Source organism: Schistocerca nitens, chromosome 10, assembly GCF_023898315.1.
Source record: "Schistocerca nitens isolate TAMUIC-IGC-003100 chromosome 10, iqSchNite1.1, whole genome shotgun sequence".
NCBI classification, from domain to species: domain Eukaryota; kingdom Metazoa; phylum Arthropoda; class Insecta; order Orthoptera; family Acrididae; genus Schistocerca; species Schistocerca nitens.
The window spans coordinates 87095894-87118578 of record NC_064623.1 but is presented as its reverse complement, the minus strand read 5'-3'; the positions used below and the strand labels follow the sequence as shown (position 1 = coordinate 87118578).

Genomic DNA, 22685 nt, shown 5'->3' with positions numbered 1-22685 from the left:
GGACCGTGAGAAGCTCTTCTTGAGGGGAGGGTGGGGGGGGGGGGGGGGGCGCAATCCTTCAAATCCTTCAAACTGCGCGGAGCGGCACGCCTCCAAGCTGGCGCAGCTGTTGCTGTGAACAGCTTTGATACTGCCGCTACTTCTACTGCCAGTGCCAAGGCGATAGGAGTGTGCTGATTGTTGAAACACAGCGACCAGCGACTGGTGGCTTGGCCGGTCAGCAGCGCCTTGTGAAGCCCCCACTAGAAGCAATGTTCCGCCAGCGGTGGCCCAGTGCGGCGACTACTGTGGGAAACTTGGTTTGGGAGTGAGGGGGGTGATGGAGAGTAACAGGTGCGAGCGAGTACACAGTTCGGTTAAGCGGTCCTTCGGTTGACCGACGTTCGGATAATCGACGCTCTACTGTATTTATTTTGTCGCCAACCAGTTTCAACACGCGATGGGGTCATCTTCAAGGCAGTGCACAGGCACGGTGACGACTGCAGTGAGCGACCAAATGGTGTAAATAGCCCTGAAGATGACCCCATCGCGGGTTGAAACTGGTTGGCGACAAAATAAAAAATGCGATTATGAGTGTTATTTTGAACAATTCAATTCCCGTAATTTTGTGGCTCAGCTAAAACGCTACGAGAACACAGAGACTGACAGTGGTGGTGGTGTTGGCAGGAAGCGATGAGGCGGCCCACGTACGTCGCCGCGGCGCTGCTCCTCGCAGCTCTATCGCCGTCTCTGGCGGCCGACGCTGACCCCGGAGCGTCACCGCCGCTGCCGTCGCCGACGGCGGCGACCAAGACCTCCACCACCACTGCCTCCGCGACCACGACCACGACCACCAGCGCGAGCGGCACGACCTCGGGCGGCGGCGCGTCCGTGACGCGCACGGCGCTGCACGTGTCGCGCAGCCTGGACCCGGCCGGCACGGAGACGCTGGCGGTGCGCACGCGCTCCGGCGACGTCGCGACGCTGCTGGTGAAGCGCCGCGGCGCCAAGGCGGCGACGCCGCCTCCGCCGCGCCCCGTCAGCGTCGCGTCGCCCGCCCTCACCGTCGCCGACGCCGGCGGCTCGGACCGCAGCGTCGCGGTCAGGGGCAAGCTGACGTTCGCCGACCCTCACCACCAGGCGTCGACGCTCGACGTCGTGCCGCGGCCCGTCAAGGTCGTCTTCGGCGAGCAGGCGTCGCCTTCGCCGTCGGCCAAATCTCTGTTCCTCCAGCCCCAGGACTCCACTGACGGTTCGTACCGACTCGCCGCTCGCTGCCGCCTATAGCGTATGCTGATAGCCGAAACATTATGACCACCTGCTTAATACACACATCGAAAAAAGTTTTGCATCACCTCGGTACCGAGAAATGAAATAGACATCAACATAGGCAAGTTGTGCGACTGGATTCGTGATTTCGTGTCAGGAAGGTCGCAGTTCGTAGTACGAGGTGCATTCAAGTTCTAAGGCCTCCGATTTTTTTTCTAATTAACTACTCACTCGAAATGGATGAAACTGGCGTTACTTCTCGACGTAATCGCCCTGCAGACGTACACATTTTTCACAACGCTGACGCCATGACTCCATGGCAGCGGCGAAGGCTTCTTTAGGAGTCTGTTTTGACCCCTGGAAAATCGCTGAGGCAATAGCAGCACGGCTGGTGAATGTGCGGCCACGGAGAGTGTCTTTCATTGTTGGAAAAAGCCAAAAGTCACTAGGAGCCAGGTCAGGTGAGTAGGGAGCATGAGGAATCACTTTAAAGTTGTTATCACGAAGAAACTGTTGCGTAACGTTAGCTCGATGTGCGGGTGCGTTGTCTTGGTGAAACAGCACACGCGCAGCCCTTCTCGGACGTTTTTGTTGCAGTGCAGGAAGGAATTTGTTCTTCAAAACATTTTCGTAGGATGCACCTGTTACCGTAGTGCCCTTTGGAACGCAATGGGTAAGGATTACGCCCTCGCTGTCCCAGAACATGGACACCATCATTTTTTCAGCACTGGCGGTTACCCGAAATTTTTTGGTGGCGGTGAATCTGTGTGCTTCCATTGAGCTGACTGGCCCTTTGTTTCTGGATTGAAAAATGGCATCCACGTCTCATCTTGCTTGGCAACATGCCACACGGGCAGCCATGTGGTCGTCCGTCACCATTCGTGGCACCCACCTGGATGACACTTTTCGCATTTTCAGGTTGTCATGCAGGATTGTGTGCACAGAATCCACAGAAATGCCAACTCTGGAGGCGATCTGTTCAACAGTCATTCGGCGATCCCCCAAAACAATTCTCTCCACTTTCTCGATCATGTCGTCAGACCGCCTTGTGCGAGCCCGAGGTTGTTTCGGTTTGTTGTCACACGATGTTCTGCCTTCATTAAACTGTCGCACCCACGAACGCACTTTCGACACATCCATAACTCCATCACCACATGTCTCCTTCAACTGTCGATGAATTTCAATTGGTTTCACACCACGCAAATTCAGAAAACAAATGATTGCATGCTGTTCAAGTAAGGAAAACGTCACCATTTTAAGCATTTAAAACAGTTCTCATTCTCGCCGCTGGCGGTAAAATTCCATCTGCCGTACGGTGCTGCCATCTCTGGGACGTATTGACAATGAACGCGGCCTCATTTTAAAAGAATGCGCATGTCTCTATCTCTTTCCAGTCTGGAGAAATAAAATCGGGGGCCTTAGAACTTGAATGCACCTCGTAATAGACGGCAAATCACGAGTAAAACTGAAGTGATATCAGGTGTTCCCCAGGGAAGAACACAGCATGTTGTTATCAATGGAGAGACGTCTACAGACGTTAAAGTAACCTCTGGCGTGCCACAGGGGAGTGTTATGGGACCATTGCTTTTCACAATATATATAAATGACCTAGTAGATAGTGTCGGAAGTTCCATGCGGCTTTTCGCGGATGATGCTGTAGTGTACAGAGAAGTTGCAGCATTAGAAAATTGTAGCGAAATGCAGGAAGATCTGCAGCGGATAGGCACTTGGTGCTGGGAGTGGCAACTGACCCTTAACATAGACAAATGTAATGTATTGCGAATACATAGAAAGAAGTATCCTTTATTGTATGATTATATGATAGCGAAACAAACACTGGTAGCAGTTACTTCTGTAAAATATCTGGGAGTATGCGTGCGGAACGATTTGAAGTGGAATGATCATATAAAATTAATTGTTGGTAAGGCAGGTACCAGGTTGAGATTCATTGGGAGAGTCCTTAGAAAATGTAGTCCATCAACAAAGGAGGTGGCTTGCAAAACACTCGTTCGACCTATACTCGAGTATTGCTCATCAGTGTGGGATCCGTACCAGATCGGGTTGACGGAGGAGATAGAGAAGATCCAAAGAAGAGCGGCACGTTTCGTCACAGGGCTATTTGGTAACCGTGATAGCGTTACGGAGATGTTTAGCAAACTCAAGTGGCAGACTCTGTAAGAGAGGCGCTCTGCATCGCGGTGTAGCTTGCTCGCCAGGTTTCGAGAGGGTGCGTTTCTGGATGAGGTATCGAATATATTGCTTCCCCCTACTTATACCTCCCGAGGAGATCACGAAGGTAAAATTAGAGAGATTCGAGCGCGCACGGAGGCTTTCAGACAGTCGTTCTTCCCGCGAACCATACGCGACTGGAACAGAAAAGGGAAGTAATGACAGTGGCACGTAAAGTGCCCTCCGCCACACACCGTTGGATGGCTTGCGGAGTATAAATGTAGATGTAGATGTAGAAGCGTCCTGGGACCTCTGCTCTTCCTGATCTATATAAATGACCTGGGTGACAATCTGAGCAGTTCTCTTAGGTTGTTCGCAAATGAAGCTGTAATTTACCCTCTATTAAGGTCATCCGAAGACCAGTATCGGTTGCAAAGCGATTTAGAAAAGATTGCTGTATGGTGTGACATGTGGCAGTTGACGCTAAATAACGAAAAGTGTGAGGTGATCCACATGAGTTCCAAAAGAAACACGTTGGAATTCGATTACTCGATAAATAGTACAATTCTCAAGGCTGTCAATTCAACTAAGTACTTGGGTGTTCAAATTACGAACAACTTCAGTTGGAAAGACCACATAGATAATATTGTGGGGAAGGCGAGCCAAAGGTTGCGTTTCATTGGCAGGACACTTGGAAGATGCAACAAGTCCACTAAAGAGACAGCTTACACTACACTCGTTCGTCCTCTGTTAGAATATTGCTGCGCGTTGTGGGATCCTTACCGGGTGGGATTGACGGAGGACATCGAAAGGGTGCAAAAAGGGCAGATCGTTTTGTATTATCACGTAATAGGAGAGAGAGTGTGGCAGATATGATACGCGAGTTGGGATGGAAGTCATTAAAGCAAAGAAGTTTTTCGTCGTGGCGAGATCTATTTACGAAATTTCAGTCGCCAATTTTCTCTTCCGAATGCGAAAATATTTTGTTGAGCCCAACCTACATAGGTAGGAATGACCATCAAAATAAAATAAGAGAAATCAGAGCTCGAACAGTAAGGTTTAGGTGTTCGTTTTTCCCGCGCGCTGTTCGGGAGTGGAATGGTAGAGAGATAGTATGATTGTGGTTCGATGAACCTTCTGCCAAGCACTTAAATGTGAATTGCAGAGTAGTCATGTAGATGTAGATAGGCGATAACATCTCGGTCGACGAACGATTCCAATCCAGGTACAGAGGCATTCTCACATCGGACGATAGCTAGAGTAAACCACCCACTTCCAGAACTCCTTCTGCCAGCGTCAAGGCTGAAATTAACTCGACATCCACGGAAAAAATGGCTCCATTTAATATGACATTTTGTGCAGTGCGATTAATTCCAAGTTTATTCTCGAGGCTCATTATGTGTTTGTAAACTGGAATGCGGTGGCGACGTTGACGATATACACGTCGACGAGGCATAGTGCTTCAATGCTGTTGCAGACAGAGCTCACAGCGGAATGGTTCCGCTGGCGTGCACTGCCCGCTTATATAGGGAGGACATTTCCGCCCTTTTTATTGCTCATTAAAACCACGCATTGCATGTTGTACCACCGTACAGCGAGACCTACAGAGGTGGCAGTACAGATTGCTGTACATACCGGAACCTCTAATACCCAGTAGCACTTCCTCTTGCATTGATGCACGCTTGTATTCACCGTGGCCTACTACCCACATGTTCATTAGGCACTGTTGGTCAGGATTGTCCCAACGGCGACGGCGACTAGGTATAGATCCCTCATAGTTGTTGGTGGGTCACGTCGTCCATAAACAGGCCTTTCAGATTTCATGCCGGCCGCGGTGGTCTAGCGGTTCTAGGCGCTCACTCCGGAACCGCGCGACTGCTACGGTCGCAGGTTCGAATCCTGCCTCGGGCATGGGTGTGTGTGATGTCCTTAGGTTAGTTAGGTTTAAGTAGTTCTAAGTTCTAGGGGACTGATGACCACCGATGTTAAGTCCCATAGTGCTCAGAGCCATTTGAACCATTTTGAACCTTTCAGATGGTTCAAATGTCTCTGAGCACTATGGGACAACATCTGACGTCATCAGTCCCCTAGAACTTAGAACTACAACCTAACTAACCTAAGGACATCACACACATCCATGCCCGAGGCAGGGTTCGAACCTGCGACCGTATCAGTCGCGCGCTTCCGGACTGAAGAGCCTAGAACCGCTCGGCCACCGCGGCCGGCACAGCCCTTTCCAATCCATCCCAGGCAAGTTAGATAGGATTTATGTCTGGAGATCATGCTGGCCACTCTAGTCGAGTGATTCCGTTACCCAGAAGGAAGTCATTCACAATATGTGCACGATGGGGAGGCCAATATGCTACTGAAGTGGTTGCACTATCGGCCGGAGAATGGCATCCACGTATATGTACCGTACAGGCGTTCCGGCGCTACCCATACCCACCAGTGGCGTACGTCGGCCCCACATAGCGCCATCCCAAAACAGCAGCGAACCTCAACCTCGCTGCACTCAGTGGACAGTGTGTCTGCCTTCAGCCTGGCTGCATTGCCTCCAAACACGTCTCCGATGATTGTCTGCTTGAAGGTATATGCGACACTCATCGGTGAAGAGAACGTTATGCCATTCCTGAGCGGTCTATTTGGCATGTTGTTGGGCCCATCTGTACCGCGCTGCATGGTGTCGTGGTTTCGAAGATGGACCTCGCCACGGACGTCGGGAGAGACACTGCGCATCATGCAGCCTATTGCGTACAGTTTGAGTCGTAACACGATGTCCTGTGGCTGCACAAAAAGCATTATTCAACATGGTCGCGTTGCTGTCCGGTTTCCTCTGAGCCATAATCCGTAGGTAGCGGTCATCCACTACAGTAGTAGCCCTTAGGCAGCCTAAGCGAGACATGACATTGACACTCCCTGTCTCTCTGCATCTCCTCCATGTCCGAACAACATCACTTTGGTTCACTCAGAGACCTGGACACTTCCCTTGTTAGAGCCCTTCCTGGCACAAAGTAACAATGCGGATGCGATCGAACCGCGGTATTGACCGTCTAGACATGGTTGAACTACAGACAACACGAGCCATGTACACCCTTCCTAGTGGAATGACTGGAACTTATCAGCTGTCGGACCCTCTCTGTCTAATAGGCGTTGCTCATGCACGGTTGTTTGCACCTTTGTTCGGGTTAGTGACATCTCTGAAGATTCAAAGGGACTGTGTCTGTGATATAATATGCACGGTCAACGTCTATCTTCAGCTGTTCTGCGAACCAGGGTGATGCAAAACTTTTTTTGATGTGCGTACCTTTTTTGTCCGTCTTTGGAACGAAATACATCTCTGATTCTGCGTATCAGCGATCCGACAGTTTGTTCCTACATTTGTCGAGGTATGTTGCACTAGATGCCTATGCACAGGTCATGTAATTGGCGTAAACAACTGGCCGCTGATTTGCTTATACGGTGATGGCGCCCCAGATTATTTCAATAGGATCCATATGAGGCGTATTTGGTCGCGAAGACATCAATGCGAGTTCAGCATAATGCTCCTCAAAGCACTGTAGTTCGCTTCTGGCTCCTAGACGCGGACAATTGCACTGCTGAGAAAAGACATCGCCGTCGGGGAAGTCATGAAGCCTGAAGGGCTGCAGGTGGTTCGCAGCTGTCAGCGTGTCTTCCATCGCTACTAAAGCTCCCACGCAAGCGCAGCAGAATATTACCCATACCATTATACTGCTCCCACCACCCTGCATCCGTGGTACGCCGCCGTTCACCTCGACGACAGCATTTGTGGATACGACCCTGGACGTAGCAAACGTGTGATTCATCCAAAAACCTACACGTTTCCATTAAACTTAGAAGTAGATACCTTAGGGGTTGCCAAGCAACTCAAATCGCTTGATACGGGCAAGTCTTCAGGTCCAGATTGTATACCGATTACGTTCCTTTCAATTACGCTGATACAATAGCTCCCTACTTAGCAATCATACACAACCGCTCGCTCACCGATAGATCTGTATCTACAGATTAGATAATTGCGCAGGTCGCACCAGTGTTTAAGAAGGGCAGTAGGAGTAATCCGTCGAACTACAGACCTATATCATTGACGTCGGTTTGCAGTAGGGTTTTGGAGCATATACCGTATTCAAACATTACGAATCACCTCGAAGGGAACGATCTATTGATACGTAATCAGCATGGTTTCAGGAAACATCGTTCTTGTGCAACGCAACTACCTCTTTATTCGCACGAAGTAATGGCCGCTATCGACAGGGGATCTCAAGTTGATTCCATATTTCTAGATTTCCGGAAAGCTTTTGACGCCGTTCCTCACAAGCGACTTCCAATCAAGCTGCGGGCCTATGGGGTATCGTCTCAGTTGTGCGACTGGATTCGTGATTTCCTGTCAGGAAGGTCGTAGTTCGTAGTAATAGACGGCAAATCATCGAGTAAAACTGAAGTGATATCAGGTGTTCCCCAGGGAGGCGTCCTGGGACCTCTGCTGTTCCTGATCTATATAAATGTCCTGGATGACAATCTGAGCAGTTCTCTTAGTTTGTTCGCAGATGATGCTGTAATTTACCGTCTAGTAAGGTCATCCGAAGACCAATATCAGTTGCAAAGCGATAAGAAAAGATTGCTGTATGGTGTGGCAGGTGGCAATTGACGCCAAATAACGAAAAGTGTGAGGTGATCCACATGAGTTCCAAAAGAAATCCGTTGGAATTCGATTACTCAATAAATAGTACAATTCTCAAGGCTGTCAATTCAACTAAGTACCTGGGCGTTAAAATCACGAACAACTTGAATTGGAAAGACCACATAGATAATATTGTGGGGAAGGCGAGCCAAAGGTTGCGTTTCATTGGCAGGACACTTAGAAGATGCGACAAGTCCACTAAAGAGGCAGCTTACACTACATTCGTTCGTCCTCTGTTAGAATATTGCTGCGCATTGTGGGATCCTTACCAGGTGGGATTGACGGAGGACATCGAAAGGGTGCAAAAAAGGGTAGCTCGTTTTGTATTATCACGTAATAGGGGAGAGAGCGTGGCAGATATGATACGCGAGTTGGGATGGAAGTCATTAAAGCAAAGAAGTTTTTCGTCGTGGCGAGATCTATTTACGAAATTTCAGTCGCCAATTTTCTCTTCCGAATGCGAAAATATTTTGTTGAGCCCAACCTACATAGGTAGGAATGACCATCAAAAAATAAGAGAAATCAGAGCTCGAACAGTAAGGTTTAGGTGTTCGTTTTTCCCGCGCGCTGTTCGGGAGTGGAATGGTAGAGAGATAGTATGATTGTGGTTCGATGAACCCTCTGCCAAGCACTTAAATGTGAATTGCAGAGTAGTCATGTAGATGTAGATAGGCGATAACATCTCGGTCGACGAACGATTCCAATCCAGGTACAGAGGCATTCTCACATCGGACGATAGCTAGAGTAAACCACCCACTTCCAGAACTCCTTCTGCCAGCGTCAAGGCTGAAATTAACTCGACATCCACGGAAAAAATGGCTCCATTTAATATGACACTTTGTGCAGTGCGATTAATTCCAAATTTATTCTCGAGGGTCATTATGTGTTTGTAAACTGGCATGCGATGGCGACGTTGACGATATACACGTCGACGAGGCATAGTGCTTCAATGCTGTTGCAGACAGAGCTCACAGCGGAACGGTTCCGCTGGCGCGCGCTGCCCTCTTATATAGGGAGCGAACGACCTTGCTTACGTATCGCAGCTGATAAGGGACTTAGACTCTGCAGGCACCAGAATGAGGGCGTTATCCCGTACACGCGCTGTAGTAGCTGTAGCAGCGCGCTCCTGCTGGTGCGCCGTCCTTATCTCTTGGCGCAAAGCCGAGTCGGGCGCTTTGTGTCACCGACTTGCTAGGCGCTCAGTGGGCTGTGCAGCAATATGCTTTTGAATTTCTTTCAAACTGTTGCATCCTTGAACCCCCGGTTCGCGATGTACGCTCCCCAGTTGATGGCTGACGCTACAGATCACACTTTATTAATAATTGTGGTACAGGGTTACATCACCAGTTAAAGTTTGAAACGTCCCCTTAGAAAAATTAATGAATGATTGTGCTTAAACTGACACACAATATTTTTAGCGCAACACAATCTGACTTTCAAAAATCCCTACAAAAGAATGCCCCTGACTAACATTAACTTATACGTTTCACAAATCACTTACCTCACAAAAATCTTCGTTACTCGACCTACTGCAATACACCGAGCGCCACTACTGCCAGCTAAATAAAAGATTCTAACTACTGAAGGCACTAACTACTGATAGCCATATTTAGCAAATGAAAGATTTTGATAGAGAACAAACAATGTATTTACCTTAATAGAGATCAAAAGTCATAACATATATAGCAGTTCATGGCATCCAGTCTTACAAATTTACTGTCTCTGATGGATACACGTCCAGATCATCCGCTCTCAAAACTCCGCCATCTCACTTCCCCACATCCACCACTGCTGGCGGCTCACCTCCAACTCCGCAACGCTACGCACTGTTAACATCCAACTGCCCAACACTACAATAGCAATATTGCAACAATACAGACCAACCACAGACTTCACACAGCACAGTCAGTGATTTTCATATAGAGCGCTACGTGGCGTTACCAACATAAAAACCTAAACAGCCTACTTACAAGTTACATTCTCAGCAAGTACACCAAGTCCTTTCATCCATACATGTATTTTTTCATCATTACTAACTTTACGACAGGAGCGGGTATACAAGGCATATATATATATATATATATATATATATATATATATATATATATATATATATATACACTCCTGGAAATGGAAAAAAGAACACATTGACACCGGTGTGTCAGACCCACCATACTTGCTCCGGACACTACGAGAGGGCTGTACAAGCAATGATCACACGCACGGCACAGCGGACACACCAGGAACCGCGGTGTTGGCCGTGGAATGGCGCTAGCTGCGCAGCATTTGTGCACCGCCGCCGTCAGTGTCAGCCAGTTTGCCGTGGCATACGGAGCTCCATCGCAGTCTTTAACACTGGTAGCATGCCGCGACAGCGTGGACGTGAACCGTATGTGCAGTTGACGGACTTTGAGCGAGGGCGTATAGTGGGCATGCGGGAGGCCGGGTGGACGTACCGCCGAATTGCTCAACACGTGGGGCGTGAGGTCTCCACAGTACATCGATGTTGTCGCCAGTGGTCGCCGGAAGGTGCACGTGCCCGTCGACCTGGGACCGGACCGCAGCGACGCACGGATGCACGCCAAGACCGTAGGATCCTACGCAGTGCCGTAGGGGACCGCACCGCCACTTCCCAGCAAATTAGGGACACTGTTGCTCCTGGGGTATCGGCGAGGACCATTCGCAACCGTCTCCATGAGGCTGGGCTACGGTCCCGCACACCGTTAGGCCGTCTTCCGCTCACGCCCCAACATCGTGCAGCCCGCCTCCAGTGGTGTCGCGACAGGCGTGAATGGAGGGACGAATGGAGACGTGTCGTCTTCAGCGATGAGAGTCGCTTCTGCCTTGGTGCCAATGATGGTCGTATGCGTGTTTGGCGCCGTGCAGGTGAGCGCCACAATCAGGACTGCATACGACCGAGGCACACAGGGCCAACACCCGGCATCATGGTGTGGAGAGCGATCTCCTACACTGGCCGTACACCACTGGTGATCGTCGAGGGGACACTGAATAGTGCACGGTACATCCAAACCGTCATCGAACCCATCGTTCTACCATTCCTAGACCGGCGAGGGAACTTGCTGTTCCAACAGGACAATGCACGTCCACATGTATCCCGTGCCACCCAACGTGCTCTAGAAGGTGTAAGTCAACTACCCTGGCCAGCAAGATCTCCGGATCTGTCCCCCATTGAGCATGTTTGGGACTGGATGAAGCGTCGTCTCACGCGGTCTGCACGTCCAGCACGAACGCTGGTCCAACTGAGGCGCCAGGTGGAAATGGCATGGCAAGCCGTTCCACAGGACTACATCCAGCATCTCTACGATCGTCTCCATGGGAGAATAGCAGCCTGCATTGCTGCGAAAGGTGGATATACATTGTACTAGTGCCGACATTGTGCATGCTCTGTTGCCTGTGTCTATGTGCCTGTGGTTCTGTCAGTGTGATCATGTGATGTATCTGACCCCAGGAATGTGTCAATAAAGTTTCCCCTTCCTGGGACAATGAATTCACGGTGTTCTTATTTCAATTTCCAGGAGTGTATATGTCTGGATTGGGACTTAGCATCTATTCCACAATGCCAGGTCTTGTAGGCGATAACATCTCGGTCGGCGAACGATTCCAATCCAGGTAGAGAGGCATTCTCACATCGGACGATAGCTAGAGTAAACTACCCACTTCCAGAACTCCCTGTGCCAGAGTCAAGACTGAAATTAACTCGACATCCACGGAAAAAAATGGGTCCATTTAATATGACACTTTGTGCACTGCCATTACTTCCAAGTTCATTCTCGAGGCTCATTATGTGTTTGCAAACTGGCATGCGATGGCGACGTTGACGATATACACGTCGACGGGGCATAGTGGCTTCAGTGCTGTTGCAGACAGAGCTCACAGCCGAATGGTTCCGTTGGCGTGCAATGCCCGCTTATATAGGGAGGACATTTCCGCCCTTTTTATTGCTCATTAAAACCACACATTGCATGTTGTACCACCGTACAGCGAGACCTACAGAGGTGGCAGTACAGATTGCTGTACATACCGGAACCTCTAATACCCAGTAGCACTTCCTCTTGCATTGATGCACGCTTGTATTCACCGTGGCCTACTACTCACATGTTCATTAGGCACTGTTGGTCAGGATTGTCCCACGTCTCAACGGCGACTAGGTGTAGATCCCTCATAGTTGTTGGTGGGTCACGTCGTCCATAAACAGGCCTTTCAGATGTCATGCCGGCCGCGGTGGTCTAGCGGTTCTAGGCGCTCAGTCCGGAACCGCGCGACTGCTACGGTCGCAGGTTCGAATCCTGCCTCGGGCATGGGTGTGTGTGATGTCCTTAGGTTAGTTAGGTTTAAGTAGTTCTAAGTTCTAGGGGACTGATGACCACCGATGTCAAGTCCCATAGTGCTCAGAGCCATTTGAACCATTTTGAACCTTTCAGATGGTTCAAATGTCTCTGAGCACTATGGGACAACATCTGAGGTCATCAGTCCCCTAGAACTTAGAACTACGTCAACCTAACTAACCTAAGGACATCACACACATCCATGCCCGAGGCAGGGTTCGAACCTGCGACCGTATCAGTCGCGCGCTTCCGGACTGAAGCGCCTAGAACCGCTCGGCCACCGCGGCCGGCACAGCCCTTTCCAATCTATCCCAGGCATGTTCGATAGGGTTCATATATGGGTAACATGCTGGCCACTCTAGTCGAGTGATTCCGTTACCCAGAAGGAAGTCATTCACAAGATGTGCACGATGGGGAGGCCAATATGCTGCTGAAATGGTTGCACTATCGGTCGGAGAATGGCATTCACGTGTATGTACCGTACAGCCGTTCCGGCGCTACCCATAACCACCAGAGGCGTACGTCGGCCCCACATAGCGCCATCCCAAAACAGCAGCGAACCTCAACCTCGCTGCACTCAGTGGACAGTGTGTCTGCCTTCAGCCTGGCTGCATTGCCTCCAAACACGTCTCTGATGATTGTCTGCTTGAAGGTATATGCGACACTCATCGGTGAAGAGAACGTGATGCCATTCCTGAGCGGTCTATTTGGCATGTTGTTGGGCCCATCTGTACCGCGCTGCATGGTGTCGTGGTTGCGAAGATGGACCTCGCCACGGACGTCGGGAGAGACACTGCGCATCATGCAGCCTATTGCGTACAGTTTGAGTCTTAACACTATGTCCTGTGGCTGCACAAAAAGCATTATTGCTGTCCGGTTTCCTCTGAGCCATAATCCGTAGGTAGCGGTCATCCACTACAGTAGTAGCCCTTAGGCAGCCTAAGTGAGACATGATATTGACACTCCCTGTCTCTCTGCATCTCCTCCATGTCCGAACAACATCACGTTGGTTCACTCAGAGACCTGGACACTTCCCTTGTTAGAGCCCTTCCTGGCACAAAGTAACAATGCGGATGCGATCGAACCGCGGTATTGACCGTCTAGACGTGGTTGAACTACAGACAACACGAGCCATGTACACCCTTCCTAGTGGAATGACTGGAACTTATCGGCTGTCGGACCCTCTCTGTCTAATAGGCGTTGCTCATGCACGGTTGTTTGCACCTTTGTTCGGGTTAGTGACATCTCTGAAGATTCAAAGGGACTGTGTCTGTGATATAATATGCACGGTCAACGTCTATCTTCCGGAGTTCTGGGAACCAGGGTGATGCCTAACTTTTTTTGATGTCCGTCTTTGGAACGAAATACATCTCTGATTCTGCGTATCAGCGGTCCGACAGTTTGTTCCTACATTTGTCGAGGTATGTTGCACTAGATGCCTATGCACAGGTCATGTAATTGGCGTAAACAACTGGCCGCTGATTTGCTTATACGGTGATGGCGCCCCAGATTATTTCAATAGGATCCACATCAGGCGTATTTGGTCGCGAAGACATCAATGCGAGTTCAGCATAATGCTCCTCAAAGCACTGTAGCTCGCTTCTGGCTCCTAGACGCGGACAACTGCACTGCTGAGAAAAGGCATCGCCGTCGGGGAAGTCATGAAGCCTGAAGGGATGCAGGTGGTTCGCAGCTGTCAGCGTGTCTTCCATCGCTACTAAAGCTCCCACGCAAGCGCAGCAGAATATTACCCATACCATTATACTGCTCCCACCACCCTGCATCCGTGGTACGCCGCCGTTCACCTCGACGACAGCATTTGTGGATACGACCCTGGACGTAACAAACGTGTGATTCATCCAAAAACCTACACGTTTCCATTAAACTTAGAAGTAGATACCTTAGGGGTTGCGAAGCAACTCAAATCGCTTGATACGGGCAAGTCTTCAGGTCCAGATTGTATACCGATTACGTTCCTTTCAGATTACGCTGATACAATAGCTCCCTACTTAGCAATCATACACAACCGCTCGCTCACCGATAGATCTGTATCTACAGATTGGGTAATTGCGCAGGTCGCACCAGTGTTTAAGAAGGGCAGTAGGAGTAATCCATCGAACTACAGACCTATATCATTGACGTCGGTTTGCAGTAGGGTTTTGGAGCATATACCGTATTCAAACATTACGAATCACCTCGAAGGGAACGATCTATTGATACGTAATCAGCATGGTTTCAGGAAACATCGTTCTTGTGCAACGCAACTACCTCTTTATTCGCACGAAGTAATGGCCGCTATCGACAGGGGATCTCAAGTTGATTCCATATTTCTAGATTTCCGGAAAGCTTTTGACACCGTTCCTCACAAGCGACTTCCAATCAAGCTGCGGGCCTATGGGGTATCGTCTCAGTTGTGCGACTGGATTCGTGATTTCCTGTCAGGAAGGTCGCAGTTCGTAGTAATAGACGGCCAATCATCGAGTAAAACTGAAGTGATATCGGGTGTTCCCCAGGGAAGCGTCCTGGGACCTCTGCTGTTCCTGATCTATATAAATGTCCTGGGTGACAATCTGAGCAGTTCTCTTAGGTTGTTCGCAGATGATGCTGTAATTTACCGTCTAGTAAGGTCATCCGAAGACCAACATCAGTTGCAAAGCGATAAGAAAAGATTGCTGTATGGTGTGGCATGTGGCAATTGACGCCAAATAACGAAAAGTGTGAGGTGATCCACATGAGTTCCAAAAGAAACACGTTGAAATTCGATTACTCGATAAATAGTACAATTCTCAAGGCTGTCAATTCAACTAAGTACCTGGGTGTAAAAATTACGAACAACTTCAGTTCGAAAGAGCACATAGATAATATTGTGGGGAAGGCGAGCCAAAGGTTGCGTTTCATTGGCAGGACACTTAGAAGAGGGGACAAGTCCACTAAAGAGGCAGCTTACACTACACTCGTTCGTCCTCTGTTAGAATATTGCTGCGCGTTGTGGGATCCTTACCGGGTGGGATTGACGGAGGACATCGAAAGGGTGCAAAAAAGGGCAGCTCGTTTTGTATTATCACGTAATAGGGGAGAGAGTGTGGCAGATATGATACGCGAGTTGGGATGGAAGTCATTAAAGCAAAGACGTTTTTCGTCGCGGCGAGATCTATATACGAAATTTCAGTCGCCAACTTTCTCTTCCGAATGCGAAAATATTTTGTTGAGCCCAACCTACATAGGTGTTCGTTTTTCCCGCGCGCTGTTCGGGAGTGGAATGGTAGAGAGATAGTATGATTGTGGTTCGATGAACCCTCTGCCAAGCACTTAAAAGTGAATTGCAGAGTTGCACCTACATCACGTATTCGCTGACAGCCAATGAATGTTCAGTAGTGTTCCGAGCGCTCTGCTCTGAATGCCGTAGCTAATGCGAGCATTAAACGTTTCTTTAGCGGGTTTTATTCCATTTGTTGCGAGCTGTAGTCGCTGAGTTTGGTGGTATGTGATACAGTCCGCATAAGCAACCGAGAGACTTAATGTGCAGGACGTATACTTTCTTCAAGCGGAAAGCCCGCGTATGCATGTACGGCAACTATCGTTTGGTGTATGAAGTCTTCACGGGTTGTCAGCCGAGTAGCGTCGTCGGCTCGTAGCAACGTTTCGATGAAATGCGTCTACATGGAGATGATGGAGACACATTCCATCGAAACGTTGCTACGAGACGATGACGCTACTCGGCTGACAACCCGTGAAGACTTCACATATGAAATTCGCCGAGAAAGCCTGCACTCGCATATAACTATCGTTTGGAATCGTCAACAACGCAATCCTCGTTCGTGCCTCGACATGCGCCAACTGACGTCGTTTGTGGATCGGACTATAATAGCATTGTGCCCTTTCGCCAGAGATGCCACAGATCACCATCTATCCTACTTTACACAGTGGGCAAGCCTCCGAACCCCACGTTCTGGCCGGCCTGAGTGGCCGCGCGGTTCTAGGCGCTTCAGTCTGCAACCGCACGACCGCTACGGTCGCAGGTTCGAATCCTGCCTTGGCCATGGATGTGTGTGATGTCCTTAGGTTAGTTAGGCTTAGGTAGTTCTAAGTTGTAGGGCACTGATGACCCCAGATGTTAAGTCCCATACTGCTCAGAGCCATTTGAACCATTTAGCGCGTAATGTTAGTTTCATTTTAAAAAAAATGGTTCAAATGGCTCTGAGCAGTATGGGACTTAACCTCTGAGGTCATCAGTCCCCTAGACCTTAGAACTACTTAAACCTAACTAACCTAAGGACATCACACACATCCATGTCCGAGGCAGGATTCGGACGTGCGACCGTAGCAGCAGAGCGGTTCCGGACTGAAGCGCCTAGAACCGCTCGGCCACCGCGGCCGGCAGTTTTCACTGTCCTACCTCTTTCCGTAGATGCTCACGACAGTAGCACGTGAACACTCGACCACCTTCGCCGTTTTCGGGATACTCGTTCACAGGCTCTGCATAATAATAATGTGCCCTTTATCAAAGGAGCTAATCACAGTATAGTAGCCCATTCGCAGATCTTCGCTTACATACTTTTTTACGGCGTCACGTGCCCATAACGCCACCCGCGGAGGGGAGCGGTCATAACACAGATACCAGCAGCAAAGTGTATACACACTTTAAGGAACGAAAAGTATTACTTAAGTGTTTATTTTACATTTAATAATTGATCACGGATGTTGTACAACCTTTAGTTTAGCACATGGTTACTTTAAACGTTCAAAATGTTCACCGTTGGCGGCTATACACGTAGCAGAACGACGAGCTGTCGCCGCAACTACGTCAGTCAACGTTACAGTCGAGATCGCTGCACATGTCGCTGTAATTTCCTGGAGAAGTTCCTCCAGCGTGCGTGACTTGCGTCGATAGGCGTTATCTTTCACAGTTCCCCACAAGTAAAAGTCCATAGCTGTTAGAACTGCCTACCTTGGAGGGAACTCAATGGGCCCTCTTCAGTCTAATGCCGCTGTCAATACCATCAACCAGATCGTTTGTGCAGATCGTAAAAAGGAGCGGACCTATTACGCTGCCCTGGGGCACAACTGAAGTTACGCTTGTTTCTGCTGAAGTCACCCCATTCAGGATGACATACTGCTCCCTGTCTGTTAGAAAAGTTTCTATTCAACCGTATATGTCATATATGTCATCGTATAGAGCAAGCGACAGTGCGGAACTGAGTCGAACGCCTTTCGAAAGTCGAGGAATATGGCATCAACCTGGGAGCCGGTATCTAGAGCCTGTTGTATATCATGCACAAAGAGGGCCAGCTGTGTCTCGCATGACTGCTGTTTCCTAAAACCGTGCTGGCTTCTGAAGATGAGCTTCTAAGAGTCTAGAAAGGTCATTATGTCTCAACACAAAATATGTTCCATAATGACATAGTTCCATACACACCTGACCTCTAGCGCGTTTCTACACAGTCGTTAAAGGTAGGTAGTGGACGATGCGCACGTAACCCATACCATAATAAACGGTCGTGGACTGTCACCTCTGCTAGCGTACAATGTGTTATACTGTACCACTGTTGCGCCAGAGCCAAGAGGGACGCAGATTTGTCCTGCAAATGCCGTTCGGATGACGTGTCGATTTTCTCGATGGAGGGGGAGGGGGGGGGGTCTGGGTTGTGCGACCTGACCCATCTCGTCGTGTTCTACGGCCTTCCGTGAACCATTCTGCACACACCCGTTGCACTGCCGAAACACTTGAGTCCCACACGAGCAGCACATTCGCTCATGACAATAATGCTCCGCCTTTCAAACTCACTCACTTGGCGGTGCGGTTCGTGCGTACGTCTGCGGGGCACCCTGCGCGCCTGCTCACGTCACACTCATCCATTACCTTCGGTTTACAGCGACAACCAGAGCCGCGGGCACATTTTGCCTGTAGTTGGTGTTGCGCCACAATGTCGATGTTAACCCACGGGCCGACGTGGTTCAAATGCTCATCGTTTCTGCAGAACACACTAATATACGAGGGCAGTTCAATAAGTAATGCAACACATTTTTTTTCTGAAACAGGGGTTGTTTTATTCAGCATTGAAATACACCAGGTTATTCCCCAATCTTTTAGCTACACAACACTATTTTTCAACGTAATCTCCATTCAATGCTACGGCCTTACGCCACCTTGAAATGAGGGCCTGTATGCCTGCACGGTACCATTCCACTGGTCGATGTCGGAGCCAACGTCGTACTGCATCAATAACTTCTTCATCATCCGCGTAGTGCCTCCCACGGATTGCGTCCTTCATTGGGCCAAACGTATGGAAATCCGACGGTGCGAGATCGGGGCTGTAGGGTGCATGAGGAAGAACAGTCCACTGAAGTTTTGTGAGCTCCTCTCGGGTGCGAAGACTTGTGTGAGGTCTTGCGTTGTCATGAAGAAGGAGAAGTTCGTTCAGATTTTCGTGCCTACGAACACGCTGAAGTCGTTTCTTCAATTTCTGAAGAGTAGCACAATACACTTCAGAGTTGATCGTTTGACCATGGGGAAGGACATCGAACAGAATAACCCCTTCAGCGTCCCAGAAGACTGTAACCATGACTTTACCGGCTGAGGGTATGGCTTTAAACTTTTTCTTGGTAGGGGAGTGGGTGTGGCGCCACTCCATTGATTGCCGTTTTGTTTCAGGTTCGAAGTGATGAACCCATGTTTCATCGCCTGTAACAATCTTTGACAAGAAATTGTCACCCTCAGCCACATGACGAGCAAGCAATTCCGTACAGATGGTTCTCCTTTGCTCTTTATGGTTTTCGGTTAGACAACGAGGGCGGGAACAAACCTTTGAATATCCCAACTGGTGAACAATTGTGACAGCACTACCAACAGAGATGTCAAGTTGAGCACTGAGTTGTTTGATGGTGATCCGTCGATCATCTCGAACGAGTGTGTTCGCACGCTCCGCCATTGCAGGAGTCACAGCTGTGCACGGCCGGCCCGCACGCGGGAGATCAGACAGTCATGCTTGACCTTGCGGCGATGATGACACACGCTTTGCCCAACGGCTCACCGTGCTTTTGTCCACTGCCAGATCACCGTAGACATTCTGCAAGCGCCTATGAATATCTGAGATGCCCTGGTTTTCCGCGAAAAGAAACTCGATCACTGCCCGTTGTTTGCAACGCACATCCGTTACAGACGCCATTTTAACAGCTCCGTACAGCGCTGCCACCTGTCGGAAGTCAATGAAACTATGCCAGACGAAGCGGGAATGTTTGAAGATATTCCACAAGAAATTTCCGGTTTTTTCAACCAAAATTGGCCGAGAAAAAAAATGTGTTGCATTACTTATTGAACTGCCCACGTACATGGCCTGTGAATACGAACGTCCTATCTCTACTCGTTCAAGGTGTTCTGTTCTTTTCTGAATATGAGTGTAGTTTCATTTGACTGAAGATTTTGGCGTTTATTCATCGCACGTGATACGAGGCGTGTTTTTTAAGTAAGTACCGTTTTGAAATTTAAAAAAGATGTGCTAAGATATCTCAATAGTTTTATTTTTACATGAAAGCCTGTACCTTAATCTACTTTTCTACATAATTTCCGTCAATATTGAGGCACTTGTCATAACGTTGTACCAGTTTTTGAATACCCTCCTCGTATAAATCTGCCCCCTGACTTGTTAACCACTGCATCACCACTGTTTTGACTTCGTCATCGTCTTGAAGACGCTGACCGCCCACGTGTTTCTTCAAGTGCAGGAACAGATGATAGTCACTGGGAGGAAAATCGGGGCTGTACAGAGGATGATCTACAGTTTTCCACCGAAAATATGTGATGAGATCTTTGGTCTGATTCGCCACATGCGAACGGGCATTGTCTCGCAGCAAAACGATGCCCTTGCTCAACTTCCATGGACTGTTGCTTTGATTCTGGTGTGACGTAGGCCACCCATGTTTCATCGCTCGTAACAATTTGGCTTAATAAATCATCACCGTCGTTGTGGTACCGCTTAAGCAAAGTCAATTCAATGTCTAAACGTTTGGTTTTGTGCACATCCGTCAACATTTTCGGTACCCAACGTGCGCACAGTTTTCGGTAATTCAAGTGCTCGGTCACAGTGCCATACAAAACACTACGAGAAACATTAGGAAAGTCATCCCGCAAGGAGGAAACCGTAAAGCGTCTGTTTTCTCTCACCTTATTGTCCACTTCCTGCACCAAACTTCCATTAACGACCGAAGGACGCCCACTCCGTTGTTGATCATGCACATTTGTGCGGCCATCTTTAAATGCTCTCACCCACTTTCTTACCATTCCATCACTCGTAATGTTTTCTCCGTAAACTGCACAGATGAATATCGATCGCTTTTAGGCCTTTAGCACTAAGAAATCTTATAACAGCCCGTACTTCACAGTCGGCGGGACTCGCGATTATCTGAGGCATCTTCAACACTCAGTACACAACGTAAACAAGGAAGAATCAGACTGTAATGGCGTCAGTGCATAGATTAAGGTACAGGTTTTCATGTAAAAACAAAATTATTGAGATATCTTAGCATGTCTTTTTTTTTTAATTTTAAAACGGTACTTACTTAAAAAAGACGCCTCGTATTTGAGAGTGAAGTGGTGGAGACAGTCTGAAGCACCTTCTCCCAATCACAGTGTGAGTTGTAGAGTAGTCGTGTAGCTGCAGTTGTAAATCTAAAACGGGGCAGAATGTTTAGAGTGACGGATCTCTTCGCTGAGGATGCACGTCTTTACTTATCCTTCAAAAAACTTCGCAACAGGTAAATGTCATCAAACAGTCTAACCCTTACGTCGAATAAGAGGTTATACCTGTGGTTCACTAATACTGTGTCATATACCATGTCTGTGAAATAAGACATGTCAAACACGAGAAAGGCTGGCATGAAGTACCATCCCCCGTACTGCTTATGAGCTACAAAAGTGTACCTAGTTGTAACCTCCGGATAGTCTCAGTAAGTGTAAACCAAATTGCAGATCGCACTCTCTTGTTTTTATTTCGAGTTGGGGGAGATTAAGTGACCTTGCTGCGGTAGTTCTCGTATCTGTGTCAAGGAAGAGTACTCTAAAAAAATAAGTAAACTGAGGTAATTTAAATCCGGTACAAAGCACTCTTCCGCTTTACTGTGTAATTTCTCTTACCACACTAGCAGTCATGTTCGCGGCCACCAGGCCACGCTGAATTCATCTGAGGTCTGGAATTTCGCCCAGACCTCGTTTCCTCGACAGCGCAATTTGTACAGAGTTCGTGACCGCTGTCATTACTTCACCGCTTTCATTACATCCACGTGGTCGTATTCTCGTTTTATTCGTTCTGTGAGCAGAGTCTTGGGAAATCAGAAGGCAACATTTGACGCAGCTGAGGGAAACCGCAATACCACCGCCTTCATCACTTTGACTGGATCCCTTCCACAGTCCTTCTCTGATGTTCCATTCTGGACCTGGGTAATTACTGCCATTATCTTGAATGTTCTGAGAGGCGTAACTACGCTGATTGTTCCCTGTGATATACACTGGTGTACGGAAATTTTGCAAAGTTGCGTTTATTTTGCCACAAAACAGTGTAAAAGTAGGAACAATGTAAAGAATACAGAACGTGAACAACTGCTATATGCACAACAGCAGCATGCGCTACCAATGGTGCATGCTGTGAATGATGTCATCAGATTCGTGTTGAGGCAGTAATGCCCATTCTTCTTGCACAGCTGTTCGCAAGTCTTGGAGAGTCCTTTGTGGATGCTGACGTGATGCAATCCGTCTCCCTAGTGCAGCCTAAACATGCTCTAAGGCAGGGGCGGGCAGGAATCCTGCACATGTGCGGTGCACTTGCACGCGTGCAGTTAACAGGTGTTCCGCGTGCACACAGGGGCAAGCTGGCCACCCGCTTATCTCCCATCCCCACTGTCCGCTCCTTCCTCTGTAATGCGTTTTGTTTCCTAGCTTGCTTTATTGAGTGAATGAATAAGGTTAGTAGGAGTGCTTGAAGGAAATCATGGTTTGAAAGAGTACCTATTACCTACGATACGTTTTATTTAATTATCAGAGGTGGAGTTTACAATACGTTTAATATCTCGAACAAAATTTCTACATACAGACAAACACAAACAGTTACGTAAATTTTCATCACTGATGTTTGCTCTTAACCGAGACTTATTAATTCAGCAAATGGTTTTCCAGCTCTCGTTATGTTAAGCGCAGTCTTATAACTTGCACATACCGCTGGGCTATTATTGTTATC

General features: G+C 48.6%; 1 protein-coding gene across 1 annotated transcript in view; it reads left to right on the top strand.

The window, feature by feature from the left end:
• Positions 1–672: 672 nt before the first annotated feature.
• LOC126209900 (uncharacterized) overlaps positions 673–22685 on the top strand; it is a 148121-nt gene continuing 126108 nt past the window's right edge. The window contains exon 1 of the mRNA XM_049939022.1: positions 673–1245. Coding sequence (XP_049794979.1) covers positions 673–1245 — 573 coding nt within the window. The remainder of the gene's footprint in view (positions 1246–22685) is intronic.